We start from the raw sequence: 19,800 nt of genomic DNA, 5'->3' as shown, positions 1-19,800 counted from the left end.
AACTGGTAAAAGCAATTGTATCTAGGGTATGTGCATCCTCTATTTTATCTGCCGTACCAAAGCAATCCTCTGTTACTCAGCGTGAGTGTTTATCAGAACCCACTGAAGTTTACAGCCTGTAGAACCTAGTGCTTGGAGTACCTGCAGTGTTTGCCTCCAAGTTCATGGTACACAGAGTATACTCTCAGACCCCTGAAGGAAAACGGCATACTGTAATTCTGCAGTGGTGGTCAGGTACCATATATGAGACCAAGGCTAAAAATTTAAACCGATAATGACTTGTTCATCCAAGGCACTGCTAGCTCTCAAACTATACTACAGAATATCACACAACACACTCACACCACCCCTCAAAAAGGGCTTTGCCTTGAAGGTTATCAAAATCAGGTTCAGTTGGACTGAAGAAGTGGGAAGACGAGCAGTGACAAATTCCAGATTTGAGGATCCCCTTTAAGAAAATCATCTGCTACCAGTCCCCTCTTTTTAGCTTGAGTCACATTGCCAATCACAACTGCAGCAGTATGACTCGCTCTCTTTGTGAATCACCATTTAATAAGCAGGGGGGTTGCACTCTGCACTAACTTAAGTTTCCGAGTGCTTTAAGGCCGTGTACAGAGAATTCCATTAGTCTAATCGTGAGTTGACAAAGGCAGAGATACTAGCCAGTTCTGCATCAGAAAGAAAACAAGTCATTTGTTCTTTACCCAGTATATATAAAATAGCAGGCTAGACCATAGCTGAGCCTCCAAGAGCAGAAGGGAATCCAACAAACTGAATAGTAAGCAGAAGACATATTCTTTTATCAAGAGAATTAATAAACCTCCATTATATCACACCATATCAGATTTCAACCGAGGAATATTAACACTTCAAGTTTGGTGTGGGTAAAATTACCTCAGAAGTTTTAACAGAGCAAGCTAAATTAATATAACAAAATACTATGGATACTCATTTTTAAAAAAAAACATGTAACACACTTTTTTGTGTCAAAAATACACTGGCATTGCAATCTGCCTATTGATCGATTTGCTTACAAGTTATGGGTGCCTGTCACCAGGAAACTGACAGATGTTGGTAGGTTGCCTGGCTGATACAGACGTAGTCAGATCCCATTGTGCAGATTTTTCTCTAAAGTTATGGAATACCTTTGTTAATTTTCTTGAGCTAGTAAGGTCCTTAAAGTAATCCTGCACAGGTGAGATCCACGCTGGCCATATTGCTATCAAAGCCCTGGGCCAGCTCACTCTGATCTGCAAGTTTGCAAAAGGGACAATGTATCTGTGATCAGACTCTATTTGGTGCATTTGATTGCTTGAGGTGAAAGAAGTTGACTTGTGTATGTAACATGTTGATAAATATTAAGTCCCCTAGCAGCAGGGGGAAGGGGGGACACGGTTTCAAGAGGAACCCAAAGAAAAGAAAAAAAATTGTTGTCCACTAGCCTCTCTTGCCTCAAGGTGTCCCTAATGGGATCAAAGCATAGCCTTTGCCTGGTGTGTCTACCACAGAGACTGAAAAGCTGTGAGACAACCAGATCCCATGTTGTTCTGTGCCTGGAGGTGGCTGGCTGAGGCCTTAATTAAGCCTCCGAGAAACCCTAGGCGCATACAAACAAACAACCAGGCCCAGACTGGGATAGGGGACTGCCCTAGAAGAGGGGGTCAAACCCACTGAGCAGCCAAAGCCCCCTCAGCCACACCTTGTCCTGCCCCCCCATTCAGCCACAAGCCCTCCAGACAGCACTGTACACCACTATCACTGTCAGGATGCTGGGTACAGAAACCACCCTGAATACCCAGCCACCCATTTATACTCTTCAGCCCTACCCAACCCCATCAGTCCACTCCCTCTGGCCAATCACTGCACTGTGCCTAGCAGCAGCCACCAATCAGAAGTCCCCACCTGCCACCATCTCAGCCAATGAGGTCTCTCTTATGTCAGTGGAAGGTAGGTTGCGTGCATCGGAGACTCCGCCCATCCCCCCTAGCCGAAAGGGAGGAAGTGCAGGTCCCAATTCCGCGGCTTCATCAGCTCAGGCCAGCGAAATGAGACGGGCCGGTCCGCCCTGTGATTGGCTGCGCCGGGGAAGCCGGCTGCGCGCTCATTGGCTGCCGGCGTCGGCTGCTTTGCGGGCTGAGAAGGCTCAGGCACAGCTGGCACCATCGCGGCGGTGTGGTGCCAGGCGGGGAGCGCGGCAGCCCCCTGCCCACGGGGCCCAGGTGAGTAAGGGGCGGCCCTCCCGCAGCCTGCGCGGGGCCCCCGAGTGGGAACGGGGGGAGGCTCTGGGGCTAGGGCCCTGCCAGGGGGCACCGGCTCCAGGGCAAAGTCCGGAGCCGCCGCCTGCCGCTCGGGAACCCGGGCCTGGGCACGGAGATGCTGCGTGGTGGGGCTGCTCGGCAGGACGGGAGCCAGCCGCACGGTCCGTGCCCGCCCGGGGAGCCGAAGCGGCAGAGCTCTAGGGGAGGACGGCGGGGGGTGCCCGGGCGGGCCCGGGCTAAGGGGATCCGGGCTCAGCGCCCCGCGTCGGGCAGCCGCTGGAGCCCGGCCCTTTGCCCGCTTCTAGCTGGGACCCGGATAACCCTACCCTGCCCCGCACCAATTAGCGCACGTCAACTACCGGCTGCTGAGGCGGCCGCTGTACAGAGACGTCTGCCCCAGTGCTGTGTGCGCTCCCCAGGGGCTGAGCGCAGCCTCTGCCCGTGTCCCGTCCAGGCTCTGCCCCGGGGGCGAGCATATCGTGTAGCGGTCACATCTCCTTCATTAACAGCCGGGACAAAGTGGGCCCAGCCCTCGCTTACTGGGTTAACTAATAGCGTTGTATAAGTTTACTTCAGTGCTATTTCCCCCCACCCCCTTTAGTGATGCTTAAACTTGAGTTCATTAATTGGAAATGTTTCTAATTTCCTCTTAATGATGCTGTGGTATATACAGTGAGCAGTATTTAATCTATTCTTTGGGATAGTAAAACATTGATCTTTTGTATGTTCTCTGGATGTCATTCAGTGCATAGTAGCGAACCACGGTGGGTGAGTTATCTTTTATTGGATCAACTTCTGTTCATGAGAGAGACATACATATGGTAGTGACATGGTATTTGTTAATAGTAATTGCTTATAAGTAATAACAAGATGTCTTAATATGCCATCCTTGGAACTAAACTCCCTATCTTTGATTTAAGTAGTCTGCATCTATTGGTCTGATAGACTATTGCAAAACCCATTTATTTTTGTGGTCTTTTAGAAATGGGAGAGTACTGTGAGGGGTTTTTTGTGAAGGGTGATGGTGGAGGATGCAGGTATGATGCAGTATTTATTTCCCTTCTGTCTGGTTAATTTTAGTTGTCTTATTAAAAAAAAAAGCTTACAAAATTGCAGTGATAAAAGTTCTCTTGACTGTAGGCTGCTTCTCTGGCTGCATTGAGAGCTATGTAAATTAGACAGTTAGTTTAGGGGGAAGTGTTGTATTAAGATTGTGAAGTGTGGAGCAGTAGGAGCCCTGTGAGATTTCTGGCTTACTCCGCTAAAATTTCTCTAGGGCAAGCTTACTGAATGGGCAGGTCTGCCACCATTTGTAAGGTTAGTTGGAGTGTTTTGGTCTCCTGAAGAAAATTAGTGCCACCACTGGAACTAATTTGGGAGCAGTACCTCTGGTTTCTATCTTGTTTACAACTGACTCCCTGCTCAAGAATTTGAGGAAGGGAGGGAAAATCCCTTGCTATTTCCATGCGCACCCTACTCAAGACAAATCAGTTTAAACCTAAGAGTTGTATTTTAAAAACAACCTAATATGAATCAATTTTCCCATTAATTATACTAAAAAACAAATCAATTAGAAAAATATTCCACTGCAGGATATTGAACCCAAACAGAGCATTGTGATAGTGCATGAATAGTAGAAAGAAACTAGCCAGATAGCAAAGAGAAATTAAACTGATCTCTCTGCTTTCATAGCCCAAGCCGATAGTTCATTTGCAATGACAGGGTTGGGTCCAACAATTGGGTTTCCCACTGATTTCAATGGGATTGCACAAAGCACTAGGGCTCCATGTTTAAGCAAGTAAATGGCTAACCTCACTTAATTTTAAAAACTTAAATTAATCTAAAATGCTACTGATAACTTACTGTGGACTTAAGTTCCCCTCTCCCCCATTTTTACAGCAATCCTTGATGTAAGAAGAATAGAGCAGATCTTCTCTGAATGGCTGTAGTTTTGTAGATTGTAGTTGTATTTTACTTAGGAATGGGATCTCTTTTTTTTTTAAATAAAGATTAATTGTCAAATGTTTAATTTCAAATGCAAGAATTAACTAATTTTATTAGCTATGGGCTACATCCACAGAGGGATTGAGGTGCCTTATCAGTTTAGGTGCTTAGGTCCAAAATGTCCATCCTCAAAAGACTTGCTCAGCTGCCATCTAACCCTAAAGGCCCTTGTATGCTTAAATTTCTGCTGGTAAAATCCTAAATTTCTGCTGGTGGGTATGCACAAAGCTGCCTCAGCATCTAGCTTATCCCTCAACCTCAGTGGGATCCTTGAACTACATGTTCCCCTGCTTGTCTTGCGTGTGGGACCCAATTTGGTAGGCATTCTTGGAGAACACCTAATCACAATAAAACACTGACAATATAGTGTTCCATTTATACCCAGTAGTTAGAGCACTCACCCAAGATGGAGGAGATCCAGGTTCAAATCTCCACTCTGCCTGAGTCAGAGCAGGGATTTGAACTCAGGTCTCCTACCTCCTAGGTGAGTGCTGTTACCACTGGTGCCTATCTCCAGGAGAGGGTTCATGATTGAGTCCTGCAGCCTCTGAGTTAGGTATTTAAATTCCTTGCCCGAGCACTTCCTACTGGCTAGTTTAGGCAGCTCCCTGCTCAGCTTGCTGGCTTTTGTGAATTTCCATTCTTAGGGCCTAGTTCTCCCCCATATGTTGCATAGGGAGCGTGGACACCTAACTTAGGCTGTGGATTCTACTGGGTGGCAAGTTGCCTAAAGTTAGGTGCTGCAATGCTAAGCTCACATCCCCTTTGTGGATTTGTCCATTTGCTTTTAAATATAGCCTTCACCAATTTACTAAAAGAATCCTAGTTTATAGGCCTAGCTTCCCATGTCTGTTTAGTATCTATAAAATAGTAGTTGTCTTAATTGTCAGTCTTGAAATTCCACAAAATCTGCTTTTTCAGTTAGGTATTATTGTGTAGGGCTTTTCTGCACTAGACACGTATACTGTGGGTGATCACCATTAATTTATATTTACAGCAGCTCCTGAGCCATACTTAAGCATGTGTGTGGTGCCGGTGTATAATATACATGTGTGTATGAGAGTGGCTAAAGTAATGACATTTGTTGGCCTTCATCACATTAATTTTGCAAATGTTCTTTTCATTTTTTCATTTGCAAATTTAACACCATTAATTTGAGCTTGAATAGGGACTGGGAGTGGCTGACTCACTACAAAAGCAGCTTTGCCTCTCCTGGAATTGACACCTCCTCATCTATTATTGGGAGTGGACTACATCCACCCTGATTGAATTGGCCCTGTCAACACGGTGAGGTAACACCCTTCTCTTCGTGTGTCATTATATAATGCCTGCATCTGTAATTTTCACTCCATGCATCTGAAGAAGTGAGGTTTTTTACCCACGAAAGTTTATGCCCAAATAAATCTGTTAATCTTTAAGGTGCCACCGGACTCCTTGTTGTTTTTGTGGATACAGACTAACACGGCTACCCCTTGATAACTTAAAATGCAGTGTACACGTATGTGGACACTCAGGCAGAGGTGGCCTTAGTTCACTTTAGTTTAATCCTTTAATTCAGTTTAGTGTTCCTGAGCATTCCTGCCCTTAAACTGTTGGTTCCACATGTCAGACAGTGATTAACTCAGAGAAACTAAACCCTCTTAATGGCTGATCTTGAACTTAAATGGTAAATTTCTATACAGGAGAAAAAAGAATGGAAATCCTTCCAGATGCAGCTTCTCTGGCAACAAAGCTGAAAAATACTCTAATCCAGTACCACAGCATTGAAGATGGTGAATGGCGAATTGCTAAGAAAACGGTAAATGATCCAGTTACAACTTCTTGTATGTAATTGTACTACTGTTTTCTTTATCAGATGAAGGGAAAAAATGGGCTTTCTTTTTTATTGCAAGCGCACGTGGGTGCACGTACCCCCCCTTTTGACTGACTCCCTCCCCCCTGCAACAAGCCCCCACCTTTGCCCCTGCTGCCTACCCATTTGCCCCTTGCTGCCTTTTGCCCCTCCCCCTTGCCCCAGTGGTTTTGTCCACCATTGCCGGCTAGGGAAGACGTGGCAGCATCGGAGGATTACACTACCCCTCCTCCGGTGTCCCTTCCTATGGAAACCCCTGATGGAGCCCCTCTCACCCCCTTACAATCTGAAGCCCCTGCACGCACCAAGGCGAGCGTCGCTTCGTGTGCAGGCGGGGAGAGCCCTGGGGTGGTGGAAGGTGATCTCCCTTCCATTTATGAGGAGATCGAGGCCCTGGGTCTGACCCCGGTTACCCAGGGGGAGGACAATCCTCTGCCAGCGGGACTTGATCTGAGCGACCTCGCCTCGGCCCCCCTTTCCCCGTATTCTGTCCCCTTACCCACTGCTTCCACTCCCGCCTCCGAGGAGCCCCTGGACTCTTCCACCATCCCAGCTGCAGATGGCACCCCGCTAGTGGCCGCCGAACCTCTTGAGGCGATGGCCAGTGCCACGCAACCGGGACCCGAGTCGCCAGGGGACTCCCTCATGGCTGAGGGACAGCCGACCTCCTTTCCGGGTGGGGGCCCCATCGTTGATTCTCCACCTACGGATGCCGTGGCCTTACCATCTGCCTTGGAGCACAAGTCCGGCATCGCCGAGGGCCCACCTCCCTCCCTGCAAATCCCTGAGCCCCTTTGTGGGGTGCCACCCCCCCCACCCAGTGGCCTGGCTGCTGAGGCCCCCGATCCCACTATCGCCCCTTCCCCTGTCCCTATTCCTGACTCCGACCCTGCCCCTGTCACCGACCCCGTCCCTGTCCCCTCCACTTTCCATGATGCTATTGCCGCCCCTGGGGCCGTCTCCTTCCATATCCCAGAGGATGACCCCCAAGGAGCGGCCTTTGTTTTTCTCTGTCCCGACCCACCAGAGGCTGCTATTTTCCCTCCGCCGCCCCCCATTGAGCCAGGGTCTGAGGCGGGCCACGTGGTGCCAGCCCATCGGACACCATGTCGAGGGTCTGCCCCCTGCTTGCCCGTCTCGGTGGGCCACGGGGCTGTGACAGGGGCCCCCCTGGGGGATAGCCATAGATCAATAACCCCACCCCCCCATACGCTGAGAGAGGAGCTACGGGACTTCCTTGAGGACGTCCGTGGCTCCCGCAACAAGGTACAGCTTGCACTCCAGCGATGGGGGGATTTCCATCAGATCCTCCGGGCCGCGAGGGCCCTCAGGGGGGGAGGGTAAGAGGACCGGGAGGCAGGCCGCCGCGGCCTACCAACGGGTCTGACTCTTCCGTGACTCCTTAATCGCTTATGGGGTAGGTCACGGATTGTTGCGCGGCCCGACGGAGGCCGTGGGTGTCTCTGCTAGCGAGGATCCCCCCCAGCCATCCTAATGGCACCGATCATCTTCACAACATTAAACACCCGGGGCTGTAGGATGGGTCTCCGCAGGAGCCAGGTGCTCTCCTTCCTTCGGGAGGGGGGGTACTCTGTGATTTTCCTGCAGGAGACCCATACGGATCCGGCCGCTGAAGCTAGCTGGCGGCTGGAGTGGGGGGACAGGGTCTATTTTAGCCACCTCACAGTTCGTACGGCTGGAGTGGCGACCCTGTTCTCCCCCGACCTACGGCCCGAGGTGCTGGGGTCACCGAGGCTGTGCCGGGCCGCCTGCTGAACCTCCGGGTCCGCATGGAGGGGCTTGTGGTTAATCTCGTCAACGTTTATGCCCTGACATTGGGCCCGGAGAGGTTGTGTTTTTATCAGCAGGCGTCCGCCTTCCTCGGCACCTTGGATCCTCGCGAGTGCCTGGTCCTGGGCGGGGACTTTAATGCCACCCTTGAGGAACGGGACCGCTCGGGGACTGAGCAGCACCAGGCCGCCGCGGACGTCCTCCGGGAGATCGTCGAACATCACTCCCTGGTGGATGTCTGGTGCGACCACCACCCGGATGACGTTTCGACATTCACTTTTGTCCGGGTAGAGGTCCATCGGTCGTACCACTCCCAGTTGGACCGCATCTATATGTCACGCTTCCATCTTTCCCGGGCCCACTCCTCCAGCGTCCGGCCGGCCCCTTTTTCAGATCACCATCTAGCCACCGTGACAGCCTCTCTCTGCGCGGAGAGGCCGGGGCCGGCCTATTGGCACTTGTTGGAGGATGTGGGCTTCGTGGCGTCCTTCCGGGAGTTCTGGCTAGCCTGGCGAGGGCAGCGGCGTGCCTTTCCCTCGGCGCGACGGTGGTGGGTCCTGGGGAAGGTGCGCGCCCGGCTCTTCTGCCGTGACTACACCTGGGGCGCCAGCCGACGGAGGGATGCGGCGATAGGGCAGTTGGAACGGGAGGTCTTAGAGCTGGAGAGGCGTCTGGCCGCCAGCCCCGGTGATCCATCCCTCTGCGGAGCGTGCCGGGAGAAGCGGGAAGAGCTGCGGACCCTCGAGGACCATCGGGCCCGAGGTGCCTTTGTTCGATCCCGCATCCGCCTCCTTCGGGAGATGGATCGCAGTTCCCGCTTTTTCTATGCCTTGGAGAAAAAGAGGGGGGCTAAAAAGCATGTCACTTGCCTTCTAGCAGAGGACGGCACCCCCCTCACGGATCCGGCGGAAATGTGCAGGAGGGCCAGGGCCTTCTACGCAGGCCTTTTCTCCCCGGATCCGACCGATCCTAACGCTTGCAGAATGCTCTGGGATGAACTCCCGACGGTCAGCGCGGGCGACCGCGATCGGCTGGAGCTGCCTCTCACTCTGGCAGAGTTCTCGGAAGCCCTCCGCCGCATGCCCACCAATAAATCTCCGGGCATGGACGGGCTGACCGTGGAGTTCTACTGCGTGTTTTGGGACATCCTCGGCCCGGACCTTGTCACCGTCTGGGCTGAGTCCTTGCAGGGCGGGGTCCTCCCTCTTTCGTGCAGGCGAGCCGTGCTGACCTTATTGCCGAAGAAGGGGGACTGCCGCGATTTACGGAATTGGCGTCCCATCTCGCTCCTCAGCACGGACTATAAAATCATAGCAAAGGCCATCTCGCTGCGGCTAGGGTCCGTGTTGGTGGACGTGATCCACCCAGACCAGACCTACACCGTCCCGGGCCGCACCATCTTTAACAACTTGTATCTGGTCCGGGACCTCTTGGAACTCGGGTGTAGGGATGGTCTGTCGTTCGCCCTCCTGTCCCTGGATCAGGAGAAGGCGTTCGACAGGGTGGACCACGGGTATCTCCTGGGCACTCTGTGAGCGTTTGGCTTCGGGCCCCAGTTTGTGGGTTTTCTCCAGGTGCTGTACGCCTCCGCGGAGTGTTTGGTCAGGCTCAACTGGACCCTGACCGAACCGGTCAGCTTCGGGCGAGGAGTACGTCAAGGGTGCCCCCTCTCGGGCCAGCTGTATGCTCTGGCGATCGAGCCCTTCCTCTGTCTCCTCCGTAGGAGGTTGGCAGGGTTGGTGCTGCGGGAGCCGGAGCTGCGGCTGGTCCTGTCGGCGTACGCCGACGACGTGCTCCTCATGGTCCAGGACCCGGGGGACCTGGTGCGGGTGGAGGCTTGCCAGACCATCTATTTGGTGGCCTCCTCCGCCCGGGTTAACTGGGTCAAGAGCTCTGGCCTGGTGGTAGGGGACGGGTGGCAGGCGAGCTCCCTCCCACCCGCGCTTCAGGCCATCCGGTGGAGCGCGGGTCCGCTGCTCTATCTCGGCATTTACCTTTCTGCCACGCATCCGTCTCCGCCGGAGAACTGGCTAGGTTTAGAGGGCAGAGTGTCGGAGCGGCTCCAGAAATGGACAGGACTACTCCAGTGTCTCTCCCTTCGAGGGAGAGCACTGGTGCTCAATCAACTAGTCCTGTCCATGCTCTGGTACCGGCTCAACACCATGGTCCCGGCCCTGGGCTTCCTGACCACCCTCCGGACGTTGATTCTGGAGTTCTTTTGGTCAGGACTGCACTGGGTCTCTGCGGGGGTTCTCCATCTACCCCTGGAGGAGGGAGGGCAGGGCCTGAAGTGTCTGCAGGCTCAGATCCACGTCTTCCGCCTCCAGGCCCTGCAGAGGTTCCTTTATGGTGCAGGTAGTCCAGCATGGAGCGTATTGGCGCACGCCTTCCTGCGCCGCTTCCGAGGGCTCCGATATGACCGGCAGCTCCTTTGTCTCCATCTGAGAGGTCTTCCGCGAGGCCTCTCCGAGCTGCCGGTCTTCTACCAGGACCTCCTCCGGACCTGGAAACTGTTTTCAGTGACCAGGTCCGTGGCGGCCACCGTGGGGGCAGATCTCCTCGCGGAGCCCCTGCTATACAACCCCCAGCTTCGTGTGCAGGTGGCGGAGTCCCTCATGGTGCGCCAGAGGTTGGTCCTAGCAGAAGTCACAAAAGTCGGAGACCTCCTGGACTACGACCGGGGAGACTGGCTGGATCCCCTGACGCTCGCTCAGCGCATGGGGCTCTCCAGACCTCGTACTCCCCGGCGCGTACTTCAGGAGGTGAGGGCCACTTTGCCGCCCGCTGCTCGGGACTATCTCGACCGGGTCCTGCCAGAGGGCACGCCCCGCCCACCCTCCACTCCGAGCCCTCCAGACTTTTTCATCGGGCCCCTGCCCCGTGGACCCAACCGGCCCCCTCCCCGTCCATTCGCCATGAGCCGGCTGCACCAACTGCAGCCAGTTCTGTTCCGGACCGCGCCAAGGAAACATCTATACACACTCGTGCTCCATGTTCTTCATGTCCTCACCCTCGCGTCCCGCCCCGATACGAAGTGGCGGGACCTTCTGCCACCTCTAGAGGGTGAGGAGCCCCGGTGGGCCAGCCTTTATTCTGCTCTGATCCCGAAGCCCACCGGGGACATCAGTTGGCGGCTCCTTCACGGAGCTGTGAGCACGGGCGTGTACTTGGCGCGGTTTACCCCTATCCCAGACACCTGCCCCTTTTGCGGCGTGAGGGAGACCCTGGCGCATGTTTACCTGGAGTGCGCCAGGCTGCAGCCCCTATTCCAGCTCCTCACGGATATTTTGTTAAGGTTTTTGTTGCACTTTTCTCCTCACCTTTTTATTTATGCACTCCCTATCCGTCGCCCCACAAAGTCGCGGGACCTCCTGGTCAACCTCCTTCTGGCCCTAGCGAAACTGGCCATCTATAAAACCAGAGTGAGGAGGTTGGCCGATGGAGTTTCTTGTGACTGTGGGGCGTATTTCAGGTCCTCCATTCTTTCACGTATCTGGGCAGAGTTCCTCTGGGCTGCGTCCACTGGCTCCCTTGACACCTTCGAGGAGCAGTGGGCGCTGTCCGGGGTTCTCTGCTCGGTGTCCCCGTCTGGTTTGCTTCGTTTGACCCTTTGACCTCACTCCTGACCCTGTTCTTTTATTAGTTGTCCCCCGTAATTTTTTGGTCTCCAGGTCCTGTGGACCCCCCCTTAGGCTGGGGGGGATCCTTTAGCAGTGGGCGGGCGAAGCCCGCCCACTTCCTGGATCCCAATAGGTCTGATCACTCAGGGAACAGAAAACTACTCATCCAGTGACCAGTATATTTGCCCTCTACCAGACTCCTGTACCCCACTGGTCTGGGTCTGTCAGAAAGGGTACTTGCACTCTGGAATAGGGTTTCAGTGGAGACTATGGAAGCCCTATCATTGGAGGTTTTTAAGAACAGGTTGGACAGACACTGGTCAGGGATGGTCTAGGTTTACTTGGTTCTGCAACAGCATGTGAGGGTGGACTTGATGACTTCTCAGGATCCCTTCCAGCCCTATGTTTCTATGATTTTAGAAGGAGATTACCACAGAATGGAGATCACTAAAGTCTTTCCAAAATATGTAGGTCATTTTGAGTTTCTTTGGAAGCAGAAGATGCAGTATAATATAGGAGTGGTGATTATTCAGAGAAAACCCACTGTTACAGAATAAGTGACTCACTTTTTTTAAAAACATCTAAAGAAATGTATGTCTCTATGTACCCAATACTGATTGAAATATGTTCTTTACAGTGTGTTCATCCACCTCTGAGGCTTTATGTTGTGGTTAGTTCCAACCCCAGTTCTGCCCAGCAGCTGAGTTGCATGCATCTGAAGATTGAGACCTAGAACACAGATATGTGTAACATGCTTTAACCTAGTCCACACAGATCAGGAAAAACATTTTTCAACCTGTTAGGCTTAACTGATTTTAAGTTCAGCCAACTTGTATCTTTGGGTGGTGTAGACCCGCCCTTAGACACTAATGTCCTGTAGCTTTAAGGGTATGTCTTCACAGCATAGTTAGCTCGAGGTATCACTGAACTGTTACCCCCAACCCAACTCCCTTCCACACATACAAATCTGTAACTTAAGTCATGTGGGGCTTTAAACTCAAGCTAGTTGGCCATTGTGGGGGCAGGGCGGGTGCAACGAAGTTTCACGCCCTAAGCGAAACTTCCACCTTGCGCCCCTCCCCGAGCCCTGTGGCAGGTCTCTGTCTCCCCCCCGCCTCGCTGCCCTAAGGCAGCTCCCCCCCCGCGCCCTGAGGCGCGCCCCCTCCCCCCCCCGCAGAAGCTCCCCCCGGCCCGGGGAGCCATGCGGCAGCTCCCCGCCCCAGCTCACCTCTGCTCCGCCTCCTCCCCGAGCACGCCTTCGCTGCTCCACTTGTCCCACCTCCCAGGCTTGCGGCGCCAATCAGCTGTTTGGCGCCGCAAGCCTGGGAGGGAGAGAAGCAGAGCGGGGCGGCGTGCTCAGGGGAGGAGGCGGAGCAGAGGTGAGCTGGAGCAGGGTGTTCCCCTGCATGCCCCCCCCCCCCCTTACTTGCTGCAGGCGGCCCTCCCCGCATCCCCCTGCCCCAGCTCCCTCTGCCTAAATGACGACGATGACCGGGGTGGCCGAAGATCCTGAAATGCCACCCCCCAAATGCTAGTGTCTAATGGGTTGCACCGGCCCTGTGTAGGGGAGAGGGTTGGAGCTTTAGTGCTACTGAAGCTCAAGTTAGTAATGCAGTGGGGACTCAGCTTAAGTTCCTTTTGCTCAGACACACTCCAATCTTTTTCCTGGGTCTGGCAACAAACTTTGCATTTGTAAACAAATGGTGTGATATTGCTGCATTGACGTGTCTTACATATGGTTTCCTGCTAGATGTCGTCAAGGTGGTAAGTAATAAACCTGGCCTCTTTAAAAATGTGAAGAACTGTATTAAATGTTGTCATTCCTTAAACATGTTAAATAAAAATCATGCCTCCTGTTTTTGTTTTAATAAAGAAAAAAAGCTAATGCCCTGTAAGGACCTACTAACCAGGTGCCCTTGATAATGAGCCAGGGCACTAGGCTGAAAAAGCTTGTTTATGGCAAAAAGTAAGGTCCTAGTGACTATGTCCAATTTTAGCAAAACTATTTTTTTAAAAAAGTATATGCAATGGTATAAATAGAACTTAGCATATGTTTAAAAAATTGAAAGCAGCCTGCTTTCCAATTTTTCTGCTACATGGTAGTACATTTTGTTATTTTTTCCTGGCGTCATTGCTAACAAGTTTCACACAAAGTATTCAATGCAATAATTTCATGGCTAAACCTGATTGTGTTTTAATAATAATGTGGGGGATACAGACTGGTGCTGAACCTATTTTAGTCCCTGATCAAGCAAAGCACTGAAACATGTTAGTCACATTGACTCACAGGCTTAAAAGTGAAGCATATGCTTCAGTGCTTTGCTTGATCAGGGCCTTAACTTTAGGATAACTCTGTTTCTGACAGAATTCCAACACTTGATACTGAAAAACAGCTCATTTGAAAGTGTGCATTTGCATGTTGTTGGTAAAAATATTTTTGTATAGCTCATATGTTTTCATGCCTAAACCTGTAGAATTACCCAGATATAAAACAGACGCTCACTTTAGAAATGTACATAAATAATAAATATGGTATTCTTCCACTTTTCCAGAAAGATGCAACTGTGTGGCGGAAGCCATCAGAAGAATTCAGTGGATACCTGTAAGTTTACCTTCATACTAGATAAGTAAGTTTGTGGGACTTTAAGATGTTAACAGAAGTTGGAAATGGGGGATGTGGAAAAGCCATTCGAGCATCCAGTCTATCGCCTTGTCAGTATAGAGTTAGTCCCTATAATACTTATCTTAGAGTTTAACATTTTAATGCCTGCATCTTGTATGTTGTCTATAACAAGACATGTAACTGTCAATGAAGACTCAGTGAAATTCTTGGTCCTTTGATATCAATGGTAAAACTCCCATTGGCATCAAATGGGGCAAGATTTCATCCTTAGAGTTCTTAGAAAAGTCATCTGCAAGTCAGAGCACTATGTCCAAACTTGTTGGCCCTTGCATGTGACAGCTCACTTTTCATAATGCTGGTAATCTCATGTACCATGGAACCCCCAATGGGCTAAGAAGCCATCCTATGGTTGGGAAGAGTTGCGTGTATGTGGCGGGTATGGGATCTGATAACTTGGTGAAAGCTTCCAAGAGCCCACTAAAACAGTTTCAGATGACTTTTGAATGTGTCGTGGTTTAAACTAAGATATCTATTTGGTATTCTAATTGGCTACCAAGGCGCATTTTGGTTGCTCAGTCTCAGTGGAAAAAACTGACTTACTAGTATTGGAATTACCATTTATTTGTGCTTTATGGAGATTTGACTCCTCCTCACCCCTTTTGTTCTCCCTTTCTGTGTTTCTTCTTTGCCTTCCCCTTCACCTCTGCCCCCCCTTTTTACTTGTCCCTCCTCTTTTCCCTAGCTGACTCTCCTGCTCCTCATGGGAGAGGAACAGCAAATTGACAAGCTGTTTCAGAGATGGAGGATGTCAGTTTTGTTCTACCTCTCCATTTACCCATGCAGTGAGAAATACAGTAGTGATGTATTGCAGAAAATGGCCTCTCACTGTAGGTGTCAAAAAGGAACAGCATGAATGGGAGTACATCTTCTTATTGACCTTAAAATAAATGTTAAAAAGCTAAGGAGTCATATCACATGGACTGAGAAGAAGGTTTGCAATTTGAGAAATACAGAATGTAGCTTAAGAACCTTTCTCTTAAAATACCAGTTATTGCAAGGGAAAGGACTGGGTGTTGAATACGTCTTTTCCCATATCTGAACTTGTCGGATAGAATTGTTTTATCTCCAGATAACGTGTGTACAGTAAGTGGAAAGCTTAAAGGATTTCATATTTTAAACAGCTACAAAGCTCAAGGAGTTGTGGAAGACATTACCAACAGAGTAGTAGATCATATTCGACCTGGACCTTATAGACTAGATTGGGACAGCTTAATGACTACAATGGACATTGTTGAAAAGTTTGAAGAGGTAAAAATTTGTCTTTTATTCTTATAAATAGAACATGTATTTGTGTGGATGTAAATATGTATTCTACAGTGCATCATAGCAATTGCATCATTTTACGATGATATTTTGTGATATAGCCTGAGAAATTAATCCATGCACATGTCTATACACTTTATTTTATGGGGTAATCTCACAGGAGCATATAGTATACATTTCAGAAGCTTGTTGAATTGGTACAGAATTCCACCATTGCCAAAATTAAGGATCAAAGGGTAAGATTTAGTAGGTTATGCTCTGGCATCTTCCAATAAAAATCCATATTCTGAGGGAATTAAAACGTCTTATTTTTACTTTGAATGCAATCTTTAGAGCTCTATATCTTTTATCCTGTGGGATGTAGCTTTTAAAAAAAAAAAAAAAAAAAATTGCAAAACTACCAATTCACCTGTGGGCTGGCTCCAGTATGCCCTCAGGGTTTTGTGCTTGGAACCTGAATAGTGACTGCAGTGGGTCAGGACATACCAAAAAAGATAGGTTTGAAGTTCATTATGTGCTGACTGTTAGTCTTGTCCTGGTTTTTGAGGACATTCAGTACAGCACTTCAAAGCCTTTGGTTTATACATTGGTCACTTTTTACATCCAATTTTCCTGGCTTTAAGTTAGATCTTTACAGTGAGCTATTTTACTTATTGTGTTAAATACATAAAATATTAGTATCCTTTTTAGAAATTTGTTGTTGAAGATTACTGCATTCTATTTTATTACTAGCTTGGTGAATCAGAAGCACTTTGCAGAGCAGCCTAGTAGTTAGTGAAAAGGACTCCTGGGTTTTATTCACAAAATCTTTGGGTGTCCAATTTTAGACATATAGAGCTTAACTTAAGCCAAGGACACTCAGCTTCTGTTGTCTTTACTTGCAGTTGCTCAACACTTCCAAGTTTTAGGCATTTAATGCCTAATGTTGGACACTTTTGAAGATGACTCTTTAATCTGCACCTTACTGTAGCCATCTGTAAAATGGGTAGCTTAGTAGGGAAGGAGGGATATAAGTAAATATAAGGGATATTTCAACAAAATGCAAGCTTCATATAAACATTAAGACTTCTCTTTGGTGATACATGGTTCATTGTTTTGCTATCCTCCTGAAGAATTGCTGTGTAATGCGCTACACCACTGCTGGCCAGCTGTGGAACATCATTTCCCCAAGAGAGTTTGTTGACTTCTCTTACACAACTCCGTATGAAGAGGGGCTTCTAACATGTGGTAAGATGTCATTGACCACTACTTTTTCTTATTTTGCAACAGATTACCATATAGTTAAGTGTACACGCTGTTCTGAACCCCTTTTAAACTGGAACTTTTAAAGGCTTTACAAGATAGTCTACTGAAAGTGTTGCAAATGTACTAGAGTGCTCCTGTATAGCACTTTACACATTCAAAGCCACATACAGGTCTGTCGCATCTTATGCACATTTAACATGCATGATTTCAGCTTTACGCGGTCGGCCAAATAAATAAATAAATAAAAATAAAAAAGAGAAAAACAACAATTTTAATACTGTGCCTGTAGTGCGGGTGATTCCATCCTCCATTACACTCAATGTAATTTTGACTATACGTGATTTTCGCTTTACGCACTGACTGCGGAATGTAACCCCAGTGTAAGATGTGACAGACCTGTACAAACATTAGCCAAGCCACACAACATTCCTGCATATTAAGCAAGTATCACCATATTATGCATGTGAAAATTGACAGAGAAACTGATATGCCCGAAGCTACACAGTGAATCAGGTGGAGTGGAAATAGAACTTGCTTATAAATGGGAGTCAACTCTGGTGTAAAGTTATTGCTTGTCCAGTGAGAGATGATTTGAATGAAGAATGGGCAACCTCCATGCTTTAAAACTACAATCCAAATCTTGGCTATTGATCCAAGCTTCTCTGAGGTGTGCCCGTCAGTACTTGTAATATTCATAAGTAGAGACTCTTACCTTGCATTTGCTCTTTCAGACCCTTTATTTATTTCACATCTCTCCTCCACTCTCTTTCCTCCCCCCTGCCCCGCCTGCCCCCATCCCCTGCAAACAAAAGCTTTCTTTTGGGTCAGTTGGCTAACTATATAGTGGAGCACATTTATTCAAAGGGCTTCTGCCATAGGATTTCAGTGAGAGATGTGCCCATGGATCCAAGAACAGAACTAGGCCCTGCAACTGTGTACATATGACAAGAAACATGGCTTCATGATCCAATCTTTTACTGACTTTTGTAACTTTTTATTTTAAATTAGGAATAAGTCTAGACTATGGAGAGGTGAGACCTAATTTTGTCCGTGGATTTAATCACCCCTGTGGCTGGTTCTGTGTCCCGCTTAAGGATCGTCCTGACCAAAGTCTTTTGACGGGCTTCATCCAGACTGAACTGCGAGGGATGCTTCCTCAGTCTGCAGTAGATACTGCTATGGCTAGTACCCTGGCAAACTTTTACTCTGACCTCAGAAAGGCACTGAAAACAATCAACTATTGACCTAGATTTCCATACATGCCTTGCAATCATCTGTTCCTCCTTCCTGTATTGTATCAAAGCTTTGATTAGGTTAGCAGGTGCTGTCTAGGGGGTATGCATACATCCCTGGCTTAACATGTGGGTTTGTGTTCCTTGCTGAGCTCTGAAAATGTATAATGCACAGACTGAACATACAAAATCATCTGCTTCCAAGGAAGATAGCTCAGAATTGGGGCTCAACCCTGGTAAATATCAAGTTAACTCAACTCTCACTGAAACAAGGGGAGTGGAAGAGTACTCATTATTTTGCAAGTTCAGACCAGCTGTGCTGCCAGCATCTTACTGAAAATAGAATTTTATAGTGTATACCTTTTTATTTTTAAGGAGCTCCTTTAAAAGATTGAGAAAGATACAGTCTGTATGTGCATGTTTCTATTTTTTATACATTTTAGTTTAATCCAAAATGAGATTTTAACAGTCTGTATTAAGGCTCAGAGTGGAATTCCCCAAAGGGATATTAAATTGCATATTATCACTTAAAAACTGAGCTATTATTTGAGAGCTAAAGATTGACATTAGCAAATACCTGTTATTGGCATTTCCTAAATATTAGTCTTATCTATGACTGGAACACTTCTTAAATACAGTAGTTATGTCAAGATACTAAATATTTAGTAGGAATGCATTTATAGCTGCTCAGAGCCTATTGAAGTCAATACGAGTCTTTCCATTGTTTTTATTAGTGATGGATCAGGCCCACATTAATCAAAGCACAAAACCCCAAGACATCCATCCATTATTCCTTCGTGCAACTTAGCTTTTAAAAGCAGAAATGTATTTATGTATCTACTGTAGATTGGGTTTTATTGGTTACTATTGGAAACCTTAACCCATTTTTTCCCCCACAGTTCAATTTAAAAAAAAAAAATCACTCAGTAACATTTTTAATTCCTCCTCCGCCCCCTATATCTTTCTTTTGGATTATATCATAAAATTTGAGGTTAAATATTACATCTGGATATGGAAGGAGCTGATAAAGGCAATGTAACCGCTTACAGCTTTTCCCATGTTAAATGACCGAACATTCTCTGAATTGAAAATTGGGTGTAACTAACCACAATAAAATGCTCTGCAAACATGAATATTTTATCTGTTTAAAAAAAGAAAAAAAAATGTAAATCTCAAGAACCTGGGTAAGCAACAAGCAGAAACCCAAACGCTAGTCTCATTCAAAGCCACATGAAAACTAAGAGCCAAATTTTTAATGGTATTTAGACAGAGGAGGTAGATGCCTTAGGCTTGTCTGACAATTCCATTGGATACCTAGCTACATCTTTAGGTGCCCTAAATATCTTTACAAGTTTGGCCCTGAGCATTTAATAATAATTTCTATGCATCTTTTGGAAAACTACATAGTTACCCATGCAACACTACAAATGCTTAATTGGTATGGCATTTGTTTGATTAGGGTTTGCTTTAATTGTGTGATAGACGTAGTGAATACATTTTAATTTGTTATAATTTTCAGTGACCGAAGTATAGCAAGTAGCATACCACAAGTGATGGAGAACTACAGGCAGCTTAATTATCATACAGACAGGAAGCTTAAAGGGATGTGCAGATTAAAGTGGGCCTAATATTTAGATTTTATTGAATCCAAAATTCAGAAACCTATGATCAACAAAAAGTTAATAAAAACAAAATTTTAATGTAAATGCTGCAGAAGAAAGTTGTTTCCAACCCATTCAGAACACTGAGCTTTGTCTAAGCCAGGGGTGGCCAACCTGAGCCTGAGAAGGAGCCAGAATTTACCAATGTACATTGCCAAAGAGCCACAGTAATAAGTCAGCAGCCACCCCGC

At 48.1% G+C, this 19,800-nt stretch overlaps 1 protein-coding gene across 4 annotated transcripts; it reads left to right on the top strand.

The window, feature by feature from the left end:
* Positions 1–1,919: 1,919 nt before the first annotated feature.
* On the top strand, positions 1,920–19,173 carry STARD4 (StAR related lipid transfer domain containing 4). 4 transcript variants are annotated; one of them, XM_065550307.1, is made up of 7 exons: positions 1,990–2,219; positions 5,431–5,549; positions 5,945–6,060; positions 14,078–14,127; positions 15,330–15,456; positions 16,584–16,698; positions 17,725–19,173. In XM_065550307.1, the coding sequence occupies exons 3-7, from the start codon at positions 5,956–5,958 to the stop codon at positions 17,958–17,960; spliced, it is 633 nt and encodes a 210-aa protein (XP_065406379.1). In that variant the 5' UTR covers positions 1,990–2,219; positions 5,431–5,549; positions 5,945–5,955; the 3' UTR covers positions 17,961–19,173. The 4 variants fall into 4 exon arrangements, with proteins under 4 accessions (XP_005281688.1, XP_065406379.1, XP_065406380.1 ...); XM_065550308.1 differs by having other exon boundaries at positions 2,091–2,219; positions 5,431–5,554; XM_005281631.5 differs by lacking the exon at positions 5,431–5,549 and having other exon boundaries at positions 1,920–2,219.
* Positions 19,174–19,800: the final 627 nt, after the last annotated feature.

This window comes from Chrysemys picta, chromosome 6 (assembly GCF_011386835.1).
Source record: "Chrysemys picta bellii isolate R12L10 chromosome 6, ASM1138683v2, whole genome shotgun sequence".
Taxonomy (NCBI): Eukaryota; Metazoa; Chordata; order Testudines; family Emydidae; genus Chrysemys; species Chrysemys picta.
This window is presented reverse-complemented; position numbering and strand designations above follow the sequence as displayed.